The sequence below is a fragment of the Pelophylax lessonae genome (genome assembly GCF_965119305.1).
Source record: "Pelophylax lessonae genome assembly, chromosome: 1".
NCBI classification, from domain to species: domain Eukaryota; kingdom Metazoa; phylum Chordata; class Amphibia; order Anura; family Ranidae; genus Pelophylax; species Pelophylax lessonae.
In genome coordinates, this window is record NC_138768.1 from 428,832,066 (window position 1) to 428,858,891 (window position 26,826).

Below are 26,826 nucleotides of genomic sequence, written 5' to 3' on the forward strand. Positions count from 1 at the left end.
GGGCCTATTGTGATGTGCCGACTTGGGGGCCCATAGTTGAGCTATTTTTATCTTCTTTTTTTTCTTATCTGATTGTGAATACTGCCATTGTTCTGCTTCTGTGTTACCGTGGGGGCATCATTATGTCCCTGATCAGACTTGGAATATGATATACAGGGTTTAGTGGTGGAGAACCAGTCAGTCTGGTAGCAACCGACGGGCGATGGATGTGATGGGGGAAGGGGGCAAGACATTAATGGAGTTATCTGGCTATTACATTTCCATGCAAAGATTTTGTTGTTTTAATAATCATCCAGGTCACGTTTGAATTTACTTAATTTAGTGTGGATTAAGTGATCTTCTTTCTTTTTGGTGTTCTTTTTTAATGTGTTAAACCAGGTAATGGTTTAAATGGTTTCCTAATTCATTAGCTGCAAGTACACCATTGCAAGTACAACATTTTAAGTACAGTGAATGAGATATTGCAGGAGATAGTCAGGAGGTAGGCTGGAAGGTGGGAAAAAAAAAAAAAAAGGTAAGATTTGTTTGACTTAAATTTACAAATTTTCTTCTTTTCTTTTTTTTTTTTTTTCTCTCTCCTCTTTAAAATGGCAGACTTGGTTCAGTGCAGGAATTGTTTTGCATTTATTTCATGTTCCACTCTTTGGAGATTCGGATGCTGTCAGATCTGTAGACAATTCTCCTTACTGCAGCAGGAAATTGCATTTTTGAAATCAGAGATATTTAAATTATCTGTTAAACAAACTCCAGCTGGGACTGCTGCAATGCCACTGCCACAGAGGACCCCCAGAAATGGCAGATGGGTTACTGTAGGTTCAGGAAGACTTAGAGTGGTGGATAGAAGATATGTCCCACAGTCGGTGGTTCTCCAAAATTCATTTGCAGCACTCTCAGAATGTAAGGACAACATGGATATGGACTCAAGCACAGAGGGTGAGAAACCATCGACTCCTATGTCTAATGTATGCAAGACTGCAGCCAAGGACAAAAAAGATAAAGTGAAGTCTCAAAGGAAGCAGCTGTTGCTGGGTGATTCAATCATAAGAAGTGTGGAGCTTAAAGAAAATGGTTTTGTGAGATGTCTCCCTGGTGCTACTGCTAGACGAGATAGAAGACGTATTATTAATATTGTTAAGCAAGCAAAGCAGGAAGGGGACGTGGATGTTCTTGTCCATCTAGGGACAAATGACCTGGCTTACAATGAAGTGTCAGAGGTGAAAAAATCTTTTATCACACTTGGAAATGACGTACAGGATTTTGCATCCACCATTTCATTTTCTGAAGTTCTGCCTGTGCATAATGTTCAGAATGATAGGCAGAGGCGCATAAAGGAGTTCAACATATGGCTTAGTAAATGGTGTCAAGAGCAAGGATTTGGCTTTGTTTCTCATGATAGCTCTACTTGGAATAGAAAGGAACTGTACAAAAAAGATGGTTTGCATCTTTCTCTTAAAGGAACAAATGTACTTAGTGAACAACTCCAAGAATTTGCTAAAGAGTATTTAAACTAGGAAGGGGGGGCAAAAGAGTGGAATTACAAGAGTCCAATTGCCCCCCGAAACAATGCCAGAACAGGTCAGAAGCACAGAGGTTAAGAAATGATAAGCTCAGAGTCCTGTCTACAAATGCTCGCAGTTTAGGTAAAAAAATCAATGAACTTGGGTCAATTATGGCATCTGAGAATGTAGATTTAGTGGCTGTTACGGAGACATGGTTTAATGAAAGAAATGACTGGGACATAACCATACCAGGGTACTCTTTATACAGAAGAGACAGAGAAGGCAAGAAAGGAGGAGGAGTGGCCCTGTATGTGAAAGATAGCATTAAATCTAACCTAATACAAGTTGGTGAGGCCAACATAGAGTCAGTTTGGGTTACGTTGCAGTTTGCTAATCATGCAGTAACTCGTGTAGGAGTGATATATAGACCACCTGGTCAAGTTAAAGAACTAGATGATCTACTAGTTGAAGAAATAGCTAAAATGACAATGAAAGGAGAAGTTATCATTATGGGAGATTTCAATCTTCCAGATATAAACTGGAAAACCAAAATAGCAAGTTCTACCAGGAGTACAGATATTCTAAATTCCCTACTGGGGTTGTCTCTGCAACAAGTGGTTGAGGAGCCAACCCGGAGGGAGGCCATTTTGGATCTGGTATTCACAAATGGGGATTCGGTATATGATGTCATTGTAGGCGAAACCTTGGGATCCAGTGATCACCAGTCAGTGTGGTTTAATATAAGAACTGTGAAAGAGTCGCACCACACAAAAACAAAAGTTTTAGATTTTAGAAAAACAGACTTTTCAAAAATGAAATTAGTCATAAATGAGTCCTTATCAGACTGGAACGGATTACATGGAGTCCAGGAGAAATGGGACTACTTAAAAGGTGCATTATTGAAGGCAACAGAAAAGTGCATTAGACTTGTCAGTAAAAGCAAAAAAAGGAAGAGACCACTGTGGTACTCAGCAGAAGTGGCCCAAATCATTAAAAATAAAAAGCTAGCATTTTGTAATTATAAAAAAACCCAGAGCAATGAAGATAAGGAAATCTACAAGATTAGGCAGAAAGAGGCCAAGCAAGTTATAAGAACTTCTAAAGCGCAGGCAGAAGAAAAACTAGCTCAGTCTATGAAAAAGGGGGATAAGACATTCTTCAGATATATAAATGAAAAAAGGAAATTAAAACAAGGAATAACTAAATTAAAAACAAAGGACGGAAGGTATGTAGAAGAGAAAAAAGGGCTAGCCGACTGCCTTAATGAATACTTCTGTTCAGTTTTTACAGAAGAAAAAGAAGGAGAAGGACCTCCACTTGAAAGGATGACTAATGAATCGTTTGATGCATGTGTCTTTACAGAGGAAGACGTTCTAAGATTGCTGTCTAAAGTGAAGACAAATAAGTCACAGGGTCCTGATGAGATACACCCAAAATTATTAAAAGAGCTTAGTGGTGAGCTGGCAAAACCATTAACAGATTTATTTAACCAATCATTAGCAACAGGAGTCGTCCCGGAAGATTGGAAATTGGCAAATGTCGTGCCCATTCACAAGAAAGGTAGTAGGGAGGAATCGAGCAACTATAGACCAGTGAGTCTGACATCAATAGTAGGCAAATTAATGGAAACCCTATTAAAGGATAGGATTGTGGAACATCTTAAATCCCATGGATTGCAAGATGAAAAACAACATGGGTTTACTTCAGGGAGATCATGTCAAACAAATCTTATAGACTTTTTTGACTGGGTGACTAAAATAATAGACGGTGGAGGTGCAGTAGACATTGCATATCTAGATTTTAGTAAGGCTTTTGACACTGTCCCACATAGAAGACTTATCAATAAACTGCAGTCATTGAGCATGGACTCCCATATTGTTGAGTGGATTAGGCAGTGGCTGAGTGACAGACAACAGAGGGTTGTAGTCAATGGAGAACATTCAGAACAAGGTCATGTTACCAGTGGGGTACCTCAGGGATCTGTACTGGGACCAATTTTGTTTAATATCTTCATAAGTGATATTGCAAAAGGCCTCGATGGTAAGGTTTGTCTTTTTGCTGATGACACAAAGATATGTAACAGGGTTGATGTTCCTGGAGGGAAACGCCAAATGGAAAAGGATTTAGGAAAACTAGAAAAATGGTCAGAACTCTGGCAACTGAAATTTAATGTGGATAAGTGCAAGATAATGCACCTGGGACGTAAAAACCCAAGGGCAGAATATAGAATATTTGACACAGTCCTGACCTCAGTATCTGAGGAAAGGGATTTAGGAGTAATTATTTCAGAAGACTTAAAGGTGGGAAGACAATGTAATAGAGCAGCACGAAATGCCAGCAGAATGCTTGGATGTATAGGGAGAGGTATAAGCAGTAGAAAGAGAGAAGTGCTTATGCCGCTGTACAGAACACTGGTGAGACCTCACTTGGAGTATTGTGCGCAGTACTGGAGGCCATATCTCCAGAAGGATATAGATACTCTAGAGAGAGTTCAGAGAAGAGCTACTAAACTAGTACATGGATTGCAGGAAAAAACTTACCAGGAAAGGTTAAAGGACCTTAACATGTATAGCTTGGAAGAAAGAAGAGACAGAGGGGATATGATAGAAACTTTTAAATACATAAAGGGAATCAACTCGGTAAAGGAGGAGAGCATATTTAAAAGAAGAAAAACTACCACAAGAGGACACAGTTTTAAATTAGAGGGGCAAAGGTTTAGAGAGAGTAGTGGATGCATGGAATAACCTTCCTGCAGAAGTGGTAGCTGCAAATACAGTGAAGGAGTTTAAGCATGCATGGGATAGGCATAAGGCTATCCTTCATATAAGATAGGGCCAGGGACTATTCATAGGATTCAGATATATTGGGCAGACTAGATGGGCCAAATGGTTCTTATCTGCCGACACATTCTATGTTTCTATGTTTCTAATGGGGAATGGGGATCTTTTGTTGAAATTTTATGACCTCTTGAACCACTATTTGTATATTGTGTACTAAGGAATTATATTTAATTTTCCTTTGCTTAATTAATTATTAATAATTAGTAATGAATTAATAATTAAGAAGTCTGCTATGTTCTCCCATTCTTTTACGTGATTGGTATCAAGGAAGGAGCAGGTTTTTGTTATTCTAAGTCCTCTTGGGGAAATTTTTTTCAACTAGGTATTTTTAAAGAAAAAATTCATAGACAAAGGGTACCCAGACGATTTAAGAGACCAAGCCCATATGACCTTCCTTCGTGGGAAACCACCCAAAACTCGACTCCCAACCCGACCCGCCAGTTCGTTTGATTACCAGGTATCACTGTCAACATAAAAAAAAAATGGAAAAAAACATTGGAATATCCTAAAACAAGACCTACATCTAAATTCTGTCATCTTGGCTAGACCCAAAGTTACCTAAAGGGGAGCTCCCACCCTCAAAAATATGATTGCACCAAGCAAACTTCATAGTACTAGTAGAAAAAACAGCCAATTATGTTTCCTTCCTCTCAAAGATTAGATTTAGATGATTTCTACAACTGTTCCACTGATTATGTGGTTTATTGCCTTACCTGCCCTTGTAAGTTTTTATATGTTGACCGCACCATCAGGCCCCTGAGACAATGCTTTGGTAGACACTGTCGTTTTGTCGAAGTGTACCAATAAATGGTACCGTGACATTTTTTGGAGTTCCACAATAAATCCACTATCGGCCTAAAAGTGTGGGCCATAGAGTCTATATCCAAGGATCTGTTCGAAGCTAAACAGTTCTCTAGATTGTGTCAGCATGAGATGTTTTGGATATACACTCTAGATACTCTTGCTCCTTGTGGTTTGAACAAGGAGCTAGAAATCAATACCATATTGTAATATACCGTCATTTGTTTTTTCCATTTTCATGTATGACTTAGATCTGGTATTAATTTAATATTTTTATTATTCCCCGTAGGTAATATACATTATATATTACTTTTTACTCCTCTTTCCATCCTAAACCTACTTTTTATAAGTATATACACATAGATATAAGTACACTGTTTTAGACATGATAAACCATATATCCTACATGTTCTTATAATTTCCTCTTACTCCATTAACATTCTATCACATCAATATTGTACATATCTTTTCGGTTTTCCCCCTACGGTACATGTTACATTAGTGACTGTCATATCTTCTGTATTTTTGTTTTTGTTATGTATAATTTAACACTACTTTATTATTTCAGTGCCTTAGATACTAGCGTGTTTTTGTATATACATTTTTTGTATATCGCAGTGTATTATTATATTGTCATTGTTTATCATAATTGGCTGTATCATTCAATATATACTTTTATACTCAGGTTCACTTCCCCCAATTTATTTTATTTCTATACGTATTTTTATTTTTTATTTATTATTTTTTACCATTTATTTCTAATTTCTTATTTACTTTATTTTAATTTTTTCTTTTCTTTGTTATTTTTTATTTATTTTTATTCTCAGTTTAATTTAATGTTATATTGATTTCCACTTGTGCTTCATGTTTTTTTATTTTTTTATTTTTTTTGAAAATATTTTTATTGAATTATAAAAGTGCAAACAGTCGTCAATAACAAAAAACAGGCGTAACAGAGCACAGTCGCGTACAAAAGCGGCATTGAAAACAAAGAGAGCAGAGAATACAGGACAACTATCCATTGCTTAGTACTTGGAATTCGGTGGAGACCTGAAGAGCATATAAGGAGGTTGTATGTTTGAAAGGAGAAAAAGAGAAAAAAAAAAGTTCAAAGGGATCGCACCTGGTTGAGTCAGACAGGTCCATAGTTAGGCCCATACCCTGGGCAAATGGCGCCCAGGGACGGGGAGTCGTCCATAAAAAGTAAAGACAGACACGTCACTAAGGTGTAGAGGAAAGGAGGGGAGCCAGTCACCCGGGGCCCGCCCGGTGGCAACTATGCGCCCAGCACAAGACGAGAAAGAACAGGGAAGGGGGGGAGTAATGAGGACAGGTGAGGGAGGATAGGAAAGGAGGGGAGGGGAGGGGAGGGGAGGGGAGGGGGGGGAGGGAGGGGAAGAAAAAAAAAAAGGGGGGGAGAGTGAAGATCAGAGTGAGCAGTGAAGCCAAGGGGCCGCAAGGGTCAGGACCAAAAGGCCTTTACTGGCAAAGGTGGGCATATTCAGGAGTGGTGGTGTAGTGGATCCAGCAGGCCCATTTTTTGTAGTATTTAGATGGAGCATCTCTTGCAATGTAAATTAGTTCTTCCATCTCCGCCAACTTTTTAAGGCGTTGGAGCCATTGTTTGACGGAAGGGGTACGCGTAGATTTCCAGAGTGCGGGGATACATTGCCTGGCGGCATTCACCAGAAGTATCGTAAGGGACTTAGAGTAAGTTCTACTGGAAGAAGGGGAGTGATGCAGGAGATATTGGGCAGGCGTGAAGGCTAGATCAGATGTGATCACCTGTGTGATAATCCGGTGAACGTCCTGCCAAAAGGAGGAAAGGCGAGGGCAGGACCAGAAAACATGCAAAAGTGTGCCAGGTTTGGCCAAGCATCACCAGCAAGTTGGCGAAGTAGAGGGGAAGAGCTTGTGCAGCAGTGTGGGAGTGTGATACCAACGGGATACAAGTTTGTACCCGCTTTCTTGCGTAGTGATATTGAGGGAACATTTGTGGTTGTTGGCGAAAATAGTTTCCCAGTCCTCTGGGGAGAATGCCACAGCGAGCTCCGTTTCCCACACTTCACAACGTTTAAGCTTCTGTTGGTCGGGATTATCTAGCAAGAGGGAGCGAATAGTGGATAAAAGCCGGCGGATCGGACCATCTTGTTGGCAGAGACAGTCAAAAGGCGTCGTGGATGAGATAGAGGGACACGTACGGGCAATAGATTTAAGGTAGTGTTCAAGCAGGAAGTATGACCAGGGAGGTATGGGGGGTTTACCCGATGTTTCGGAAATAGAGGAGGCGGAGAGGGGCGCGCTATCCCCCCATAGGTGATGAGCTCTCAATTGGTCGAGGGACCAGTTTGCAGCCAGGTAAGTGCGATGCATGCCAGGTGGGAAGTCGGGGTTTAGCCGAATAGGGGTCATCGGACCAGGAGACGTGGAGATATTCCATTTCGCACACATCGACCGGAAGACTCTAACAGAGGGGCCAATAAGGGCATAGAGTTTAAGTGCAGTAGGGACATGTACGTCCCGAAGCCAAGGCAACGATTTGAGGCCCAAGGAAGTAAAAACCCTCTTTGATAGAACCCCAGTCTTTGTGGAGCGCGTGCACGTTCCAATCCACTATCCTGGTGAGGTGGCAGGCTGCATAATAATTGCTCAGGTCTGGGAGTCCAATTCCCCCCTTGTGTTTTGGCAGTGTAAGGAGGTCATAGGAGATGCGTGGTTGCTTGTCTTGCCATAGAAAGGCAGTGCTGATGCGTCTAAAGAGTTTGAAGAAGGATGGGGGGAGTAATATGGGGATCGTCTGAAGAACGTAAAGTAAACGAGGCAGGACGTTCATCTTCAGAACCGCCGCTCTGCCGAACCATGACAGCGGAAGTTTGGTCCAAGATCGTAGATCTTTTGAAATTTGGGCGACGAGCGGGGGGAAATTGCGATCGTATAAGTGTTGCAGATTAGACGGGAGTTTAATGCCAAGGTAAGTAATCTAATCCGATTTCCAGGTGAAGCGGAAATTCGCCTGACAGCGTGCGACCTCTTGTTGGGGCAGGGTGACATTCAGGGCAAAAGATTTAGAGAAGTTGGAGAGAGAGGCATAATCTTTGAACACTTTAAGAAGCGTGGGGAGGGTTGTGACCGGATCTGAGAGGAACAATAGAAGGTCGTCCGCGTAAGCGGCGACCTTGTATGTTCTGCCAGCAAACTGAACCCCATGAATCGCGTCGTTTTGTCTAATGTTGTGTAGAAGGGGCTCTAGAGTCAAAACAAAGATCAGGGGTGACAAAGGACACCCCTGCCTGGTCCCATTGGAGACATTGAAGGCACCCGACAGGGTATCATTAACTCGGATCCGAGCCTGCGGCTTAGCATAAAGGGCCTTAATAAAGCCAAGAAACCGGGGGCCTAGGCCCCAGGCAGAGAGCGTCGCCGCCATATACTCCCAAGAGACCCTATCGAATGCCTTCTCTGCGTCCAAGGAGAGCAAGAACCCCTTCTGATTGGAGGTGGAGAGGACATGGTACAGATTAAGCACCTTGATAGTGTTATCCCGGGCCTCCCAACCCGGGACAAAACCAACCTGGTCCTTGTGGATGCCTTTGGGTAGGAGAGGGAGCAGTCTATTGGCCAATATCTTCGCGAAGAGCTTGACGTCCACATTGATAAGTGAAATCGGTCTGTAACTAGCTGGAGAGGTTGGGTCTTTCCCATCTTTCGGGATCACCACAATGTGGGCCTCAAGCATTCGGGACGACAGGGGGCTTTCCGTCGAGACGGAATTGAAGGCAGACAAAAATGGGGCAACTAGAAGATCGGGGAAGGATTTGTAATATGCCACTGAAAGTCCGTCAGGACCAGGGCTCTTATTTGGTTGCATCTGCTTGAGAGCTGTGTCCCATTCCAATTGGGAAATGGGGAGATCCAGCGTGTTTCGAAAGTCAGGGGAGGCCGCTTGGGGCATGTTAGAGGCTAAGAAATCAGAAATGGCCTGAGACCTGCAGAGATCAGAGGGGGGATGGGCAGAGTCCATATTGTATAGGTTGCGATAGAAAGTTTCAAATTCCGCTGCAATGTCTCGGTTGTTGGACACCAGGGAGCCAGAGGTCGAGCGAAGAGAGTGAACGATAGTTTTCGTTTTCTTCTGTCGGAGAGCTGTAGCAAGGAGTCGGCCGCTCTTGTTGGCCTGTTCGTAAAAAAGTTTCTGCGACAGCATGAAACTACGCTTGGTTTGCCTGTCAAATTCCTCCGTGAGTTGCTCACGAGCGGAGGTGAGGGCAGCAAGGGCATCCTGAGCAAGGGTCTGTTTATGAGCAAGTTCAAGGGTACGAATACGCGATAAAAGGTCAGAGACAAGGGCCTCCTTTTGTTTCCTAACAGCCATCAAAAGCGCTATGAATTTGCCCCTGACCACACACTTGTGAGCTTCCCACTGGGTGAGGGCCGAAGTATCGTGAGTAGCGTTAATATCAAAGTAGTCTTTTAGGGTTGAGCGGATGGTAGCCGCCCTGACCTTATCTGTCAACAAAGAAGCATCTTATCTCCAGACACAGTCCTTAGAGAGAGATAACGGGAAAGACAGAGTCGCAGTAATGGGGTTATGGTCCGAGAGCACGGATGGTTCGATAGAAGCCGCAGTAAGAGAGGTGAGGGCTGATTGGGACAAGAAAGTTGATCCTCGAATATTTGGCGTCGAGCGGGGAGAAATAAGTGAAATCTTTGTCATGTGCATGAAGCGTCCGCCATGTGTCGTGGAGCTGTAGGTCCCGGAGGCACAGCTTAATTTGTTTGAGAGCCTTGTAAGGTAAGCAGGAGGAGCCAGTTGAGGTGTCCAGAAGTGGCTCCAAAGGGACATTAAAATCTCCCCCGAAAACCAAGGTGCCTTGCTGAAAGGGCATCAATTCTCCCACCACTGATCTAAAGAAAGAGACCTGAGATGTGTTAGGACTATAAACATTTGCAAGGGTGAGCTGAACATGCTTGAGGGAGCCCCGGAGAAACAAGTAGCGCACCTTTGGGCGTCTGCCAGCGAGTCAGAGATGGTCAGAGGAGTAGATTTGGCGATGAGGATTGAGACCTCCTTAGACTTGGAGATCTCCGAGGTGGCGTGGAATGCTTGCGTGTAATATTTGTTGGTACAGAGCGGGAGGGCGTCAGAGCGGAATTGCGTCTCTTGTAAGAACACCACATCCGCCTTGAGTCTGCGCATATGTGAGGGCATTTTTGAACGTTTCTGGGGCGTGTTTAAGCCATTAGTGTTTAAGGAGACAACCTTTAGGCGTAGGTCGCGTGGCGGGATGTAAGTGTGGACATGGTAGAGCACACAAGAGAGAGAGGTACAAAAAAAAAAGGGGGGGCGGGGGGAGGAAAGAGGGAGGGACTAAAAGGAAAGGAAGGGAGGGAGGGAGAGCTGGTAGGGATGAACAAGTGGGTAGGGGGGGTGAGGGGGGGGTAAAGGCTGAGAGGGGAGTTAAGATACCGTGAGTACCAACAGACCTGCTGAGGAACTCAGAGAGGAAGGGGGGTATGGAGATCGGAGAAAGTCGGACGAGCGTTCAGGGACGTCGACCGTTGGCAGGCGTAGAAGGAGACAACCAACATGAGGGCCAGACCTCCAGGAACCTGCGGGGGTCGATAGTAGCTTTGAAGTGAGCCCAATGTGTGTAGAGGTATGGGAGAGCACCAGAGGAATATCGGAGCCGGTAGAATCTCGTTCAGAGGGTCAAGATACAGTCGGGGGTATAGAGCCACAGGGTGATTCGGAGAGCCTTAGAGAAGAGGGGTATGGATAACTGAAGGTATATAGGTGTGCGTGCTGGTCAATGAGGCAGCGGAGGACCCAGAGGTCAGTCAAGTTTATTTTTCTATATTACTGTGTTATTTTAAATCTTTCCCCTTGAAGCACATTGCGTTCATTACATGCAAATTTATTTTATTATTTGATTCTCCACGTCTTCATTTCCTGCCATTCTGCATTCGTATACGGCTTCCACATTGTTTTTCCCCATTACACTTAATAAAGGAGCAGGCATGCTCAGTACGAGCTTCGCGCATGCTCTGGAACGCGTTGTGTTCCTTTTACTCCAGTGACGTCACACGCTTCCTCTTCCTCGCGCATGCTCTGGAACGCGTTGTGTTCCTTGTCCTGCAGTGATGTCATACGCTGCACTCTGTGGCCCACGCACATACCTGGAACGACAAAGTACAGGCCGGCTGTACCTCCTGTCCTGACTGTGGTCTCTGCATTAGGAACAGCGTGCTCAATGTTCTTACCTGCGAGAGGACTCTTTACAACAGATGAGCTTTGATTTTATCTTCATCGTGTGAGTTGGCAATTGTTTACAGTGTTACCCCTTGAATTAAACAGATTACACTTAGAGACGCTTTTCTGTCTTTTTGTTTACCGTTTCTTCAGAGTTGGCTTTTACGCCTGAGAAGAGCTATTCATTGCCCCAAGTGTTGCCTGCTGATTTTTTCAGTGACCTTTCAGTGACCATACAGTGCTTCTTACAGTGACTTTTATCCTCATGGACTGTACCATATCCACTAGGAGTTTCATTTAGGTTTTATACGAGTTTTCATGGCTTAACCTGAGCGCTTGTGATCCATGTTTTGTATATTACTATTGAATAATGACTCATTTATTACTGAATTGTGATCTTAAAAAGATCTAGTTTTCTGATGATTACATGCATTAAAATTGAAGAATTATTCCAGGTAACCAGTGAAACTAGTAAGCGAATTACCAGTTCTATATGTGTAGCATTTCAAATATGCTAACATCAGAACACTAGTCCTGTGTAATCCACTAGAGCTCCTCACATGTGCCTCCTCCTTTTTATGCTGTGAAAGTTTCTTTCTCAGTACTTGCTGCATAAACAGTCACATTCAAAATTCCAAGGCTGTTTGGAATTTTACTTGTGGCTGTAAGGAGGTCTACAGACATGGCTGTCCAGCCTTGCTGGGATAAAGCAATGTTCATGTGTCTAAAGGCCCTACGAGACAATGACAGACATGCCCTGTTCAAACTTTTCAGGGGCACGTAGCTATCAGAATATACCAATGAGTGGCTGCAGTTGATTGCCTGTGGTCGCTGATTGTTGGAAAATTGTAAACTTGTAAAGTCTTTTTTTTTTAAATAACAAACATGTCAAACTTACTTGCTCTGTGCACTTGTTTTGCACAGAGCAGCCCCGAACTTCCTGTTCTGTGGTCCCCCACCAGGGCTCCTGGCTCCTTATTTCAGTGTGTCACCATAGGAAGCACGCTTCCTAAGGTGACACACTTCCAGTCTTGGACCCGACATAGACATGGACATAGACAGCAAGGCTTAGCCCCCAACCCCTGCTTCTTCGTTACAGGATTTGACTGACAGCAGTGGAAGCCAATGGTTCCCACTGCTCTCAGCAAAGCCTATAAGGATGGGGAGAAGAAGAGAGCGACTTCAGATAGCCACAGCACGGGATCAAGATTGGGTTCAGGTAAGTGTAAGGGGAGGGTGAGGGGGGGCGATACACATACTCAAACATTTTTTTACCTTAATGCAGAGAATACATTAAGGTAAAAAATGTTTAGGGTTTACAACCACTTTAAAGAATTTACTTCTGTTAAGCGGGGAGGCTCTACATTGATAAAAACTTTGATCAGTGCATGACCAGCTTAAGTGTTCCGCTCCCTTCTTCATGGGCACAAGCTTGCACATTTCCTGATGCAGACATACTGTATGTGTTTGCGCCACAATCTTTTCATTTGGTGGCTGGTTTATGAATGCCTGTAGATAGCTTAAACCTCTTAATAGTAACATTTTGTCACAGCATTAGGATTTATGTTTGGAGTGAAAGCAAGAAACCTACAGTGAGTACTGTATGTTTAGGAAAATATCTCTTTTACCCTAGAAACAAGTGTATAGACCCTATATTGATACTAGACATGGCAACAATAATAGGAACACACAAAATTGTTCCAATGCAATAGAATCTCAGAAACTGCAAAGCTTTTTTTGCAGTTTAAAGCCACACAGAAATAATCGAAGAATGTGTTAACATATTTTGCACATCATGCAAGCAAACAAGCTCATTAGGCCCCCAAGAGCATGCTTGTTGGTTCCTAAAATCACAATGCATCAGACCATTTTTATGCATTCTGGATGTTCAACACTGGCAAAAAATTAAATCTGGGTGGATTCTGGAGAGGGAATGCATCACGTTTCCCTGGGTAGTAGCAGTTTATGTGTTAAAACCTTAAACTGGAAGTTCAGGTAAAATCTAAGTTAAGCCAAACCTACTCCCACCCTAAGACTATTCTATCTACCCTGTGAAAAAAAGCCTTTCTAGTCCAGTGACATGATCAGGTCTCAGCACCAGCTTCAGTGTAGAAGGGCAGCTGACAAGGGATGCCCCATAGTAAGCCTATGGGTGACGTCACCGCACAGGCATTTGCAGCCATTGTCAGAGATTTCTCCTTTTCACTGAAGCTGCCACTGGAGAGATCATGTGATCAGTCTGGCAGCTTCAGAATAGAATATAAGTATCCTTTCTTTTACAGGGTAGATATAATAGTCTTAGTTAGATTTTGACTGGACTTCCACATTTAACTATCTTTTTTTCCCCTCATAAACATATCTGACATTCCTGATTTTGGTGGCTCTGACCCACTATGGGTACCCCATAGGAGAAAAACATGTTTAAAACAACAGATTATTTTCCATATATTGTGTACCTTTACAGTTTGGTGAGGTTTGGCCTTATGAGGATATAGGTAAAGATATAACATAGGGATGTTATAACTCGTCTGCTGTTGATATATTTTTGAGTGAGGTCCTTTCTGCTTTTTCATTACTCTTGAAATGGCTGCTGTGACGGGGCTTCACTGTGCAACAGTGAAGAGAGGATTTGGTGTCACCCATGGTTCTCACCCAAGCAGGCTGAGGGGATCCAAGATGTACATCAAATTAAAAGAAAACTGACCGTTTTGTCCAGGATTGGTAAATCCTGGTATGGCTTCTGGAACTGTAAGCTTTGTAGAGCATTGAGTGAGATGAAGCTTCCAACCCTAGCTCCGTATTTTGATGGGGACTAGAACCTGCTGATTGTGCAGGTGTGCACAGCCCTTCTAGCAGGAGTGCTGAGGATAGCTCGGGGTCCCACATGGGAGACAGAAACTTTCTGTCCACAGGTCAGATTGTGGACCAGTTCAAGATATGCATCAAAGCATAGTGGTGCTGTGAAACAGTCTGAAGGAAAAGAAAAAGGGCCTAAGATTGAGACCAGAAAAAAAAGCCAGAAGACTGAATACACATTTGGTTTGTATTGTGCAAAGATGATGGAAATCCCTATGTGGGAAATCCTGGTGTAATGGATATTTATTTTTAAAAGTGGGCGAATCAGGCCTTGAAGTGCAGATTTGGCAAGTGGACTGTGTTCCTAATGCATAACCCTTGATGCTGATCTTCACAATTCATAGTGTTATTGTGTGCAGAGCCTAGCCAAAGCAGCAGAATGGCTGAAAAGATTTCAGCTTGTATTACTAGAGAGTGGAAGCAGGCAGCAGGTGTCCAAGGATGGTTCTGTTATTGGACTCTCACAGTCACCACAACAATAAAATATATTTTATGTTGCCATTGTTCCTTCAAACTCTTATACAAATTTGGGTTTAGCGTGTTGTGAATTTTTTTGTGAGAATGTAATTGTTTCTTCTGAGAAATGGAAAATAAATAAAAAAAATTAGGACACATGGTCAGCAGATAGAAATAATCTTGCTCTGTGAGGGTTGAATGTTCTGTTCAGTTTCTGCTTTTAAACCTGGAGTAGAATAACATTGTGTCTGCCAAAATCCTAATGGACTTTTAATGTGGTATTCAAGTTTAATTATATTTGCAAGAATATGAATATTAACTCCAGCCAGAACATTGTGGTGTATGTGGATCAAGCTGTGTTATACTTATTGTTGCCAGACACCTTCCCAGTATAGTAAGATGGAAGACGAGTAATGAAGTTCCTTGTATTGTCCTGTAATGGATGTTTTCTACTGCCAGCATTGTGCCACAGTCAAAATTTAACAAATGTTGCTGTGCAGATAAGAGCGGGGGTATTAGGGCTTGTGTCAACAGGCATTATTTTTCTGTGTTTAATGTGCATTTGAAGTGCATGTCAAACATAGGTCAGCTGATTACCAGATCTTTCTCCATTTTTGATTCCCCCAGGGGTTCCCCCCCCCCCTTTCCAAAGTGTATTGGGCGTTTATGTTTTTAGTCCCCAAGTGCAATACCTTACACATCTCCACATTAAACCTAATTTGCCATATAGTTGCCCACTCTGTTATTTTGTTCAGGTCATTCTGTAAGATTTCTGCCTCACGATGTGAAGTTATTGCCCTACTTAATTTTGTGTCATCTGCAAAAACTGAGATTGAGCTAATGATCCCGTCCTCAATGCTATTTATGAATAAATTGAACAAAATTGGTCCCAGGACTGAGCCTTGGGGGACCCCACTTACCACTGCAGACCGGTCTGCGTACGCGTTATTTATTAACACCCTTTGGACACGCCCCTTTACCCATTTTGTATCCAATAGCAACCCTTGTGGTCGGTGCCTGCAGACCTTATTTTATAAATTAAGCATTTGTGGGGAACTGTATAAAACGCCTTAGCTTGAAGTCATTGTAGCCGTATTAGTGCACTTGCGACAGAGACAATTGAGTACTGTCCGTGATACTTTTTTTATTTGCACTAACATACAATTTTTCAGGACAAGCTTTCGGGGTATGGCCCCTTCATCAAGATCTAAGCAGTACTGATTCACAAAATGTTTAGCAGAATGGTAAAAAAACACACAATCTCTAAGCCAAAGGAAAAAAAAGAGAAAACCAAAGAAACATAAACAAATTTAACTGGCAATGGTAATAAAACTAGCATAGTTAGTGAGATAAGACAGAGGGAGAGCTGAAGACAGGGGGAAGGTGGGGGGGATAGTCACAGAGGGGGTCGTAAAACTGTGGGATAATGAGTAAGGAAACCCATATCTAAATTTAAGCCATTATTTTTTGTGTCAAAAAGAAGTATCAATCTTAATTCAAAAGTTTTCCTTTCCTGGATAGTTCTGAAATTCCCTTTAAGAACTAAAACATTGAGGTCTTCTATAGTGTGGTCCGGTTGTGAAAAATGATGTCCCACAGGTGTGCAGAAACTATCTTCTTTATGTTCCTTGATGGTATGTCTGTGCAAATTCATCCTCGCTTCTGTCCTGTTTCACCTACGTAAGATCCTTTGTTACATCTTTTGCATTGGATGAGGTACACAAGATTACTGGAGGTGCAGTTGTATGACCCTGTTATATTAAAGGTCCCATTTGTGTGTGTGACACTTTTTGACAGATTGATCTGGTTGCACAGTTTGCAGCGTTTTTTGTGACAGGGTTTGCTCCCATTATTTGTGACTTCATAATCAGAATGAAGTTTTCTGCTGATTAGTTTATGTCTGAGGTTGGGTGGTTGTCTGAAAGCCAGTATTGGAGGTTGTTGGAATATTCCTTTCAGAGTTTCATCTTCTGTTATGATGGGTTGTAAATCTTTGATTATCTTTCTTATCCCTTCTAGTCCTGGATTATATGTGGTGACTAGAGGTACACGGTTATTTGTTTTTTTTTCTTTGTATTGGAGAAGATTTTCTCTTTGGGTTTTCAAGGCTGTGTTTATGCCGGTGTTGATGGTTTTGTCTTTGTAACCTTTCTTACGGAAGGAGTTTGCTAGTGTTCTGAGATGTTTATCTCTGTCTTCTGGGTCTGAACATATTCGGTGGTATCTGATGGCCTGGCTGTGTATGATGGCCCGTTTAGTGTGTTGGGGGTAAAAACTGGAACTGTGGAGATAGCTGCATCGGTCAGTCGGTTTCCTGTATATCGAAGTATGAAGCTTGTCATCCCTGATGTATACTGTGGTGTCTAGGAAGTTGACATGCCTGCTAGAATAATCCATTTTAAGTTTGATAGATGGGTGAAAGGTGTTGGATCAATGAAAAACATTTTTGAGATTTTCCTCACCTTCTGTCCATATGATGAAGATATTATCAATAGAGCGATAATATCTGTTTGGCTTATGTTGTATGCTGTTCAGGAATTTGTCCTCCAAATCAGCCATAAATAAGTTTGCATACTGGGGTGCCATTTTACTTCCCATAGCAGTACCCATACAGGAGATAGATGTCATTATTGAAAGTGAAGTAGTTGTGTGTAAGAATGAATTTGATGAGCTGTGTAACATCCTCAGCACTGTATTTGTGGTTTGGTGAGGATGATAAGAATCTGTGACATGCAGCCAATCCATCCTTGTGAGGGATGTTACTATACAGCGATTCTACATCCATAGTGACTAGAAGTGTATTTGGTGGTAATTGTTGTATATTGTTAAGCTTGTTAAGAAAGTCAGTTGTGTCTTGAAGGAAACTCGCAGTATTCATGACTAATGGTTTTAAAATATTTTCTACAAGGCCTGAGATATGTTCGGTAAGTGTATTCATACCTGTTATAATGGGTCTGCCTGGATTTCCTGGCTTGTGAATCTTGGGCAGCATGTAGAAGTCCCCAATTTCTGGATTATCCGGAATAGCATTGATAAGTTCTGAATGTAGGTTGTAATGTTGTGTACCTCATCCAATGCAAAAGATGTAGCAAAGGATCTTATGTAGGCGAAACAGGACAGAAGCGAGGATGAATTTGCACAGACATACCATCAAGGAACATAAAGAAGATAGTTTCTGCACACCTGTGGGACATCATTTTTCACAACCGGACCACACTATAGAAGACCTCAATGTTTTAGTTCTTAAAGGGAATTTCAGAACTATCCAGGAAAGGAAAACTTTTGAATTAAGAATGATACTTCTTTTTGACACAAAAAAAAAACGGCTTAAATTTAGATATGGGTTTTCTTACTCATTATCCTACAGTTTTACGACCCCCTCTGTGACTAACCCCCCCCCCCCCACCTTCCCCCCTGTCTTCAGCTCTCCCTCTGTCTTATCTCACTAACTATGCTAGTTTTATTACCATTGTCAGTTAAATTTGTTTATGTTTGTTTGGTTTTCTCTTTTTTTTTCCTTTGGCTTAGAGATTGTGTGTTTTTTTTACCATTCTGCTAAACATTTTGTTAATCAGTACTGCTTGGATCTTGATGAAGGGGACATACCCCGAAAGCTTGTCCTGAAAAATTGTATGTTAGCTCAAATGCCTTAGCAAAATCCAGGTACACCACATCCACTGGTCTCCCCCTATCTAGCTCACAGCTCACTTCCTCGTAGAATGTTAACAGATTGATTTGACAAGAACACCCTTTTGTAAACCCGTTGTAACGTTAGAAAAGCCTACCCCGTGAAAATTCCATACCCTCGTCACTTCCTGTTTACATAGATCATTGAACAGCTGAGCAGCATAGCAGTGCGCATGCCCACAGCCCCGGAAGGTAGGGAATTCTCACGGGGTAGTGTTATGTAACGTTACAGCAGATCAGCTGTTGCCGCAGTTACATTAAAACATCTGTGCTGCAACATGAAATCATCTGCGCTCATACCCCTGTCACTTCCCTGATCTCGGCTACTAAATGTAAAAGCGGCGGCGGGTCTATGAAAATATAAATCACGGAGATCTCGGCTCCGTGATTTATATTTTCATAGACCCGCCTCCGCTTTTACATTTAGTAGCCGAGATCAGGGAAGTGACAGGGGTAGGAGCGGAGATGATTTCATGTTGCAGCAGCAACAGCTGATGCGGTGTAAGGTTTAAAAACTCTACTCGTGAGAATTCCCTACCCTCCGGAGCTCTGAGCATGCGCACTAGTAAGCTGCTCAGCTGTTCAATGACGTAGGTGCACCGGAAGTGACAAGGGTAGGGAATTTTCACGGGTATGGTTTTTTCACGGAACATCGTGCTGATTACTACTGATGATGTTGTTCTCTTTAGCAAACTCTTGGATATAGTCACTTATCATCCCCTCCAGAAGTTTACATACTATTGACATCAGGCTGACCGACCTATAATTTCCCGGGACATGCCTTTGCCCTTTTTTGAATATTGGTATCACATTGGCGTTGGCGTTTTCTTTCCCAAAGCCCCTAAAAGCAACTCAATAAAAGCAGAGTTTAGAGAGGGTAAAACGTTTAAGCCTAAGACCGCTGAGCACAGCAAAAACAATGCAATGTAAGCTGCAGAACCGGTTTGCATGTGTTTTTGCAGTGTTTAGTGTTTTTATGCAGCCGGCATCCAGGGGAGGTTAGTGTACATGAAGCCTAAGGGCCTATTTATACTTGTCCTTTGTACTTGTCCATATTGATGCAGCAAAACACCTGAACTTTTTTGCATGAAATTTCCTTTCAGATAGATATCCATTTATTTCCTATGTGGCTGGTTCACATCTGGGTACTGCAGTTTTGTGAACCAAGAGTAAGCTGTATGGGCTCATTCATATTTACATGTGTGTGTTACTATGTGTGCTGAATGCACACAGAACAGTTTAAATCCAGCCTAAAACAAACCCTTGTTCTCCTATGTAGTGTGACACATTGGGGTATCTTAGCTCAATAGTAGTGCCAAAACAGTGAGTTTTTTCCACGCCAGATATAGTTTTCAGGGCTTTCCTGCCCACTTCTATTTAAAAGAAAGTCAAAATTCATACAGGTATCTCTTCCCACGCAAGACTTTCTCACTATCACTATGAAGAAAACATATTCAGCCTCCTGGCTCTCTTGTGGCAGCTTTACTGCTCCAAGTACCTCTTCAGGGTCTTCCTGACCATCAGTACCTTTTTGGTCCCCCTGACAATGAAGCACGTCCCAGTGTTAATGCACAGATGCTGCATCACAGATCTGCGTCTGGCTTACAGCTTCCTAGCTGCTCTTAAGGCCCCATGCACACGGGGCGTTAGAAAAAACGTGCGTCAAAGTTAGTTCTGACGCCGGAAAAAGCAGCTGTAAAAACGTGCTTTCAGTAGCTTTTTCCATTTGCGTTATTGCACATTTTTCCACGTCGCTTTTAGCAGCATTTTTTTCTGCCTCCATGCAAAATCAATGGTTCCCTATGGGAGCCTATTGATTTCAATGGAAGTCGCACCACAAGTCGGATCAGGATGATCCGACTTGCGGTGCGACTTGCGCTGTGAGAATCTTGAGGGGGAACTCCACGCCAAAATGGGAAAAAACGGCGTGGGGGTCCCCCCCAGGTTCCAAACCAGGCCCTTCGGGTCTGGTATGGAATTTGAGGGTAGCCCTACGCCGAAAAAACAGCGTGGGGTCCCCCCAAAAATGCATTCAGACCCTTATCCGAGCATGCAGCCCGGCAGGCCAGGAAAGGGGAGGGGACGAGTGAGCGGCCCCACCCCCCCTGGACCACACCAGGCCACATGCCCTCAACATGGGGGGGTGTTGGTGCTTTGGGGCAGGGGGGACTCTGCACCCCCCACCCCAAAGCACCTTGCCCCCATGTTGATGAGGACAAGGGCCTCATCCCCACAACCCTGGCCGGTGGTTGTGGGGGGTCTGCGGGCAGGGGGCTCATCGGAATCTGGAAGCCCCCTTTAACAAGGGGGCCCCCCATATCCCGGACCCCCTCCCTATGTGAATGGGTATGGGGTAACCTGTACCCCTACCCATTCACCCCATAAAAGGCAGTGTATGTGAATAACGACAGGAGACGTTTTGGAAAGTTTATTTAAAATCTTCATCCCGTCTTCTCCACTCCGATCTTCTCCACTCTGCTCTTCTGATCTTATCCTCTCCGCTCTTCTGCTGTCCAATCTTCTGCTCTTTTGCTGTTCGCTCTTCTGCTCTTGGCTCTTCTTCCTCCGGTCCTCCTCCGACGATGTCTCTGGTGATTATGCCGGTCTCCGGTCTCTGCAGCTTAATATATAGATGACGTCATCGGGAGACCTCGCCCCCTTATGTCACAGATGACGTCGTCTGTGACATAAGGGGGTGGGGCCTCCCGTGACATTATCTAGAGGCCACGCCCCTAATGACTATATATTACGCTGCAGAGACCGGAGTGGCCACACCCCTAATGGCTATATAATAAGCTGCAGAGACCGGAGACTGACATAATCACCAGGGACATCGTCGGAGGAGGACCGGAGGAAGAAGAAGAAGAGCCAAGAGCAAAAGAGCAGAAGAGCGGACAGCAAAAGAGCAGAAGATTGAACAGCAGAAGAGCGGAGAGGAGATGATCCGTAGAGCAGAGTGGAAAAGACCGGAGTGGAGAAGACGGGATGAAGATTTTAAATAAACATTCCAAAATGTCTCCTGTCGTTATTCACATACACTGCCTTTTATGGGGTGAATGGGTAGGCGTACAGTGTACCCCTACCCATTCACATAGGGAGGGGCTCCGGGATCTGGGTGGCCCCCTTGTTAAAGGGGGCTTCCAGATTCCGATAAGCCCCCTGCCCGCAGACCCCCACAACCACTGGCCAGGGTTGTGGGGATGAGGCCCTTGTCCTCATCAACATGGGGGCAAGGTGCTTTGGGGTGGGGGGGTGCAGAGCCCCCCCTGCCCCAAAGCACCAACACCCCCCCATGTTGAGGGCATGTGGCCTGGTGCGGTCCAGGGGGGCTGGGGCCGCTCGCTCGTCCCCTCCCCTTTCCTGGCCTGCCGGGCTGCATGCTCGGATAAGCGTCTGGTATGGATTTTGGGGGGGGACCCCACACCGTATTTTCGGAGTGGGGCTACCCTCAAATTCCATACCAGACCCGAAGGGCCTGGTTTGGAACCTGGGGGGGGACCCCAACGCCGTTTTTTCCCATTTTGGCATGGAGTTCCCCCTCAAGATTCTCACAGCGCAAGTCACGCCGCAAGTCGGATCATCCTGATCCAACTTGCGGTGCGACTTCCATTAAAATCAATAGGCTCCCATAGGGAACCATTGATTTTGAATGGAAGAAAAAAAAATGTATAACGTGGCTTAACGCACATTAAGCAACGTTATTCAGCCTTTAGCAGCGTCAGACATTTTTACAGCTGTAACGCTGGTCCTCAGAACGCGCAGGTCGTGGGTTCTTGTTGCAGCTTAAAAACGCCTAAGGCCACTTACAGCTCAAAAACGTCTGTGTGTGCATGAGGCCATAGAATAACATGGAGGTGCGTTTTTAGGCTGCAAAAAGAAAACGCCTGACGCTACTTACAGCGGCGTTAAAAACACCCTGTGTGTATGGGGCCTTATAGTAGAAAGTAAAAAATATGGCGTTTTTTTTCAAAATCGATGCTCTTTTTTTGTTTATAGCGCAAAATCTAAACACTGCAGAGGTGATCAAATACCACCAAAAGAAACCTCTATTTGTGGGGAAACAAAGAATATCAATTGTATTTGGGAACAGCATCGCACGACCGTGAAATTTTTCGGTAAAGTAACGCAGTCATTAAGGGGGTAAAACCTTCCGGAGCTAAAGTGGTTAAGTACAAACTATAGAGGGATATGCTTTGTTCATATTTTATGTCTGAGGTTTACAACCACTTTAAACTTTGGTCTAGTGGGGGATAATATGAAATGTGTCATCTCTTCACCATCTGTCTGTTGTCATCGCTGACTTGTGAATTTTGGATGAAATAAAGATGGCACTTTACGTACAACTTTAGCAGTCTAATCACTCAGTTTGGGGTTCATCAGTCCTCATTATCAGCATAAGGAAAATCATTGCTCCAAAAAAAAAACTATTATCACTTGATGTAAGTGGGTGTAGAACAGCAAAACTGAAATGATTAGAGATTGCAGCTCAGATGTGTAAAAGGCACAGTAAAGATGTAGTCAAAGACGTGGACAGGTAAGTATACACTTAAAAAGGTGACTGACTCTAAAAAGAAGTGTAGTAAAAGTGCCCTTGTTTTTTTTTTTTTTGTCATTGCATAAAGTGTAAAAGTCTCTACAGCCTTATAACATGTGAATACTACATGCATATATTGCAGCAGCGTATAATCCACTGGTTTGCTTGCTTTCTTCCAGCTATCCTGGGAATGCACACTCTAATGAGTAATCAGCAGTATTATGAGGCCCTTGCAAGCAGCAATATTGTCAACAAGGAAGGTCTAAATAGTAAGTATATATTTTACATTACATTAATAATGCATATGTATTACATAATAAATACATTCATTTTAGTCATATGTTTTGTTTTCCATTGTTTAAATCATTGTGCAAATTATTAAGCAACAAATAAATTAAAATCCCTTCCGCTGTGATAAAAAACATTTTTTAAAAAATTATTTAAAAAAAATAATAAAAATGTATTTAAAAATTAAAGTTTAAAAAAAAATAAAAATAAAAAAATTCTGTCACTGGTAATTGTTCTACTTGCACTATTCACTGGCCCCAAAAAGCATTTTGAAAAAAAAAAATACTAAAAAATAAAATTGGAAAAAAAATTATAATAAAAAAAATAAAGAACTACTGACATCGTCCACTGCCCTACTGACACCATTGTGCACATACTACCCACCACCATTCACTCCGCACTTCTCTCCTGCACATACTACCCACCTCCATACACTCCGCACTCCTCTCCTGCACATAGTACCCACCTCCATAAACTCTGCACTCCTCTCCTGCACATACTACCCACCTCCGTACACTCCGCACTCCTAACCTGCACATACTACCCACCTTCATACACTCTTCACTCCTCTCCTGTACATACTACTCCCCTCCATACACTCCACACCCCTCTCCTGCACATACTGCCCACCACCGTACACGCCACACGGTACATTCCCTATTTAACATTACCCTATTCTGCTCTATGCAAGTCATCTCAGACTCTATTAAACCACACCCAATCGAGTCCAATATTTAGCGCAATTGAAGCCACATCCACATTTCACTGCGTTAAGTGTGCCACATTTTTTAATCAAAACCTAGGGCCCCTTTTTTTTATCTATCACACGGGCCCACTGATTTCATGATATGCCCTTGCCTTCTCCCCTCAAGACAGAGCTGGTGCATTTTTAGGGAAGGGCATGCTGGTATACAAAACAACTGCCTATTGCTAACTGACAGATTGCAGGCATATTGCTAATATCAGAAGGCTTTCACACCAATAAAATTGGTCTTTTCCCTCAGGTTTGCCCCACTTAAACCCAATGACTGAAGCGTGTGGTCAGGGTAGGCGGTTTAGACAGATTAGTAAAATGTGCGAAGGAGCACTACACTGACCACCAGTGTTACGGGAGCCCTTCTGTATTGACCACAAATATAAGCTCTTCTTCACCCCTAACCAATTTAAAGGGATCGATTAACTGGTCGCAAATATAAGAGAGCATTTCTTCATGGTTAACTAATGTAAAGGGATCACTTCACTGACCACAAATGGAAGGGAACACTTCACAGATCAACAATGTCATAGGGCACTTATGTAAGAGGTGATTCTACCAGTACCAGACAGAGTATTTGTACAAAAAAACAGTTTTGTCACAAAGGTGCCTGTAAGAGAGTAATGTGTGGTAGACTGTGAGAAAAGAAATGTCTGAACCAATCATGTCATGATAAGAACAATAGTTTATTGATAATACTGGTACTTTTCATTGAAACTTGTCACTTCCCCAGAAAACACAGATTAGCTAGATGGCTATTACAAGACTTTCAGCAGCAAAATCTGGCTGTATGTAGAGCTAGCAGCTTTGCATGCAGCCCACAGCTGCTCACCAGTCACCGTTGCCAGCCACCTATCCAGCCAGTCACTATTCAGAAAGTTGCTGGTAGGCTTTGTGCTGGTGACCTGTTATGTTTTTCCAACCATTTAATGAAAAATCATTGGTAAGTCATCATCATTTGGGCTATATTTCTCTGGCTCGGGGACTTAAAACATTTAAACCATATGGCCTGGCTAACAACCAGGCAGCTAGCCATTCAAAAGGGAGGTTTTCAATGTTCAAGCATTTGGATGTGCTCATTGGATGTGGTGTTTGAAATGGATCATCACCACATCTTCTATACAATGTATATTTCAATAATAATACTCAGCACAGTATGCTTTCCATAGGTGTAATTAAGCCCACAAAGTATAAACATGTTCCTGATGAAGAACCTAATTCAACAGATGTGGATGAAACCTTAGAACGAGTTAAAAGCAATGACCCTGATCTTGAAGAGGTTAATCTCAACAATATAAGGGTATGTATTCATATGATTTTGACATTTGCTCACATCTATGAAAATCTCTTAGCCACTAAACATGTATGGGTGCCAAACTGATCCAGGGCTGTATTTACCATAGTGAAACTCATGGGCTATGGCTGCTTAGGCAGCACAGTTAGAGAGCCTGCAGTAAGCCTACATTTTTTGGCCTCCTCAAGACTTTTGTAATTAAATTAAGAAAGAGAACTGCAGAGAGTTCAGGAAATAGAGGAGCCAGAATGTTATCCATAGTTCAAGAAATGTCAGTTAGGCCTCATGTACACTGCTACTTGTAAACGGACGTTTAGGAGCAGTTGGGCGTTTTTTTTCAGAAGCCCCTGAACCCTCCTCTATGTTATCTTATCTGTCCATGTACACTGAGTCGTTTACAGTCATTTAGAGGCAGTGGAGTTCAGTGTCGTTTTTTGGAAAGCAATTATTTGCTTTCAGGATGTTTAGAACGTGTGTTTACCGACGTTTCAAACACAAAACGCGACTGAACGCGACCGAATGCGGTCACCCGTGTTTAGCGCTTGCGTTTTTACTGTTTAAAGGGGAATGATTTTTTGACCTCTAAAAATGGATCTGATTGCAAACGCCCGCTATATGCCGCTAAACGTGGCTGCAAACGCGACACAACGGACGTTTTAAACGTCCTTTACATAGCTGTAAAATTCCAGTGTTCAAAAGACTTTTGAAAACATCCCGTGTACATATAGCCTTAATGTATCCTTTTTCTTGTTTATTGGTCTGTATATTGGATATATTCAATAATTAATGGCGTTTTGAATGCTTTTAAGTGCAGAGGAGGGGTTTGGGGTCTTTTAGACCCTCAAATCCCTCCACCACAGTACCTGTAAACATTAAAAAAAAATATATATATTTTTTAATGTCCGAAAATATCGGCCGATACCCGATGACCAAAATATCGGTATCGGCGTTAAAAAAACTATATCGGTCGATCACTACATGAAACCATTATGTTCTTAGTCATTGATATATATTTAATAATTGCACATCCACATCCAGCCATAAGCCACAGTAAAAGCAGCTAGATATGACAGAACAGAATGGAGTATTTTAATTTATCTATTATTCATGCTCTCTCCTTATAATCTTCAACTAAAACCTGGAGGGCTGATACATTCATCTAAAGTTACTTCCTTCTGTGTGATCCTGGTAATTATAATTTCCCTTTAAGGTCATATGTGGGAGCACTATAGCTCCATCCTCACTCACACATAAAATGGAGACTTTGAATTGTACAGGACCATATCTCCCAATGCAGTATGGAGTGATGAGTTCACATGTAGTTGATTGCTCCTTAGTTGTTTGCCACTTTGTCAGTGTTTTCTTAGCTTAGCTGCCTCCCTATGTTGCAAATCGCTCTTGGGAAACCTGCCGCGAAACATTCATTTTTCAATCAGTTTGGGATTACTGACTTCAAACTGTAAATCCAATATTCCATTTTTGAAAGAGCATATTGTCTCTATCTCCTCTGCGTGCTGGTAAATTTTGGTGGTTTATACCACCAAATTTGAATCATTCAACTGATGAC

General features: G+C 42.8%; 1 protein-coding gene across 2 annotated transcripts in view; it reads left to right on the plus strand.

The window, feature by feature from the left end:
• TMOD1 (tropomodulin 1) overlaps positions 1-26,826 on the plus strand; it is a 112,464-nt gene that overhangs the window by 57,204 nt on the left and 28,434 nt on the right. For both annotated transcript variants that reach the window (XM_082269494.1, XM_082269493.1), the window contains exons 5-6: positions 23,103-23,192; positions 25,135-25,265. In XM_082269494.1, coding sequence (XP_082125620.1) covers positions 23,103-23,192; positions 25,135-25,265 — 221 coding nt within the window. The remainder of the gene's footprint in view (positions 1-23,102; positions 23,193-25,134; positions 25,266-26,826) is intronic.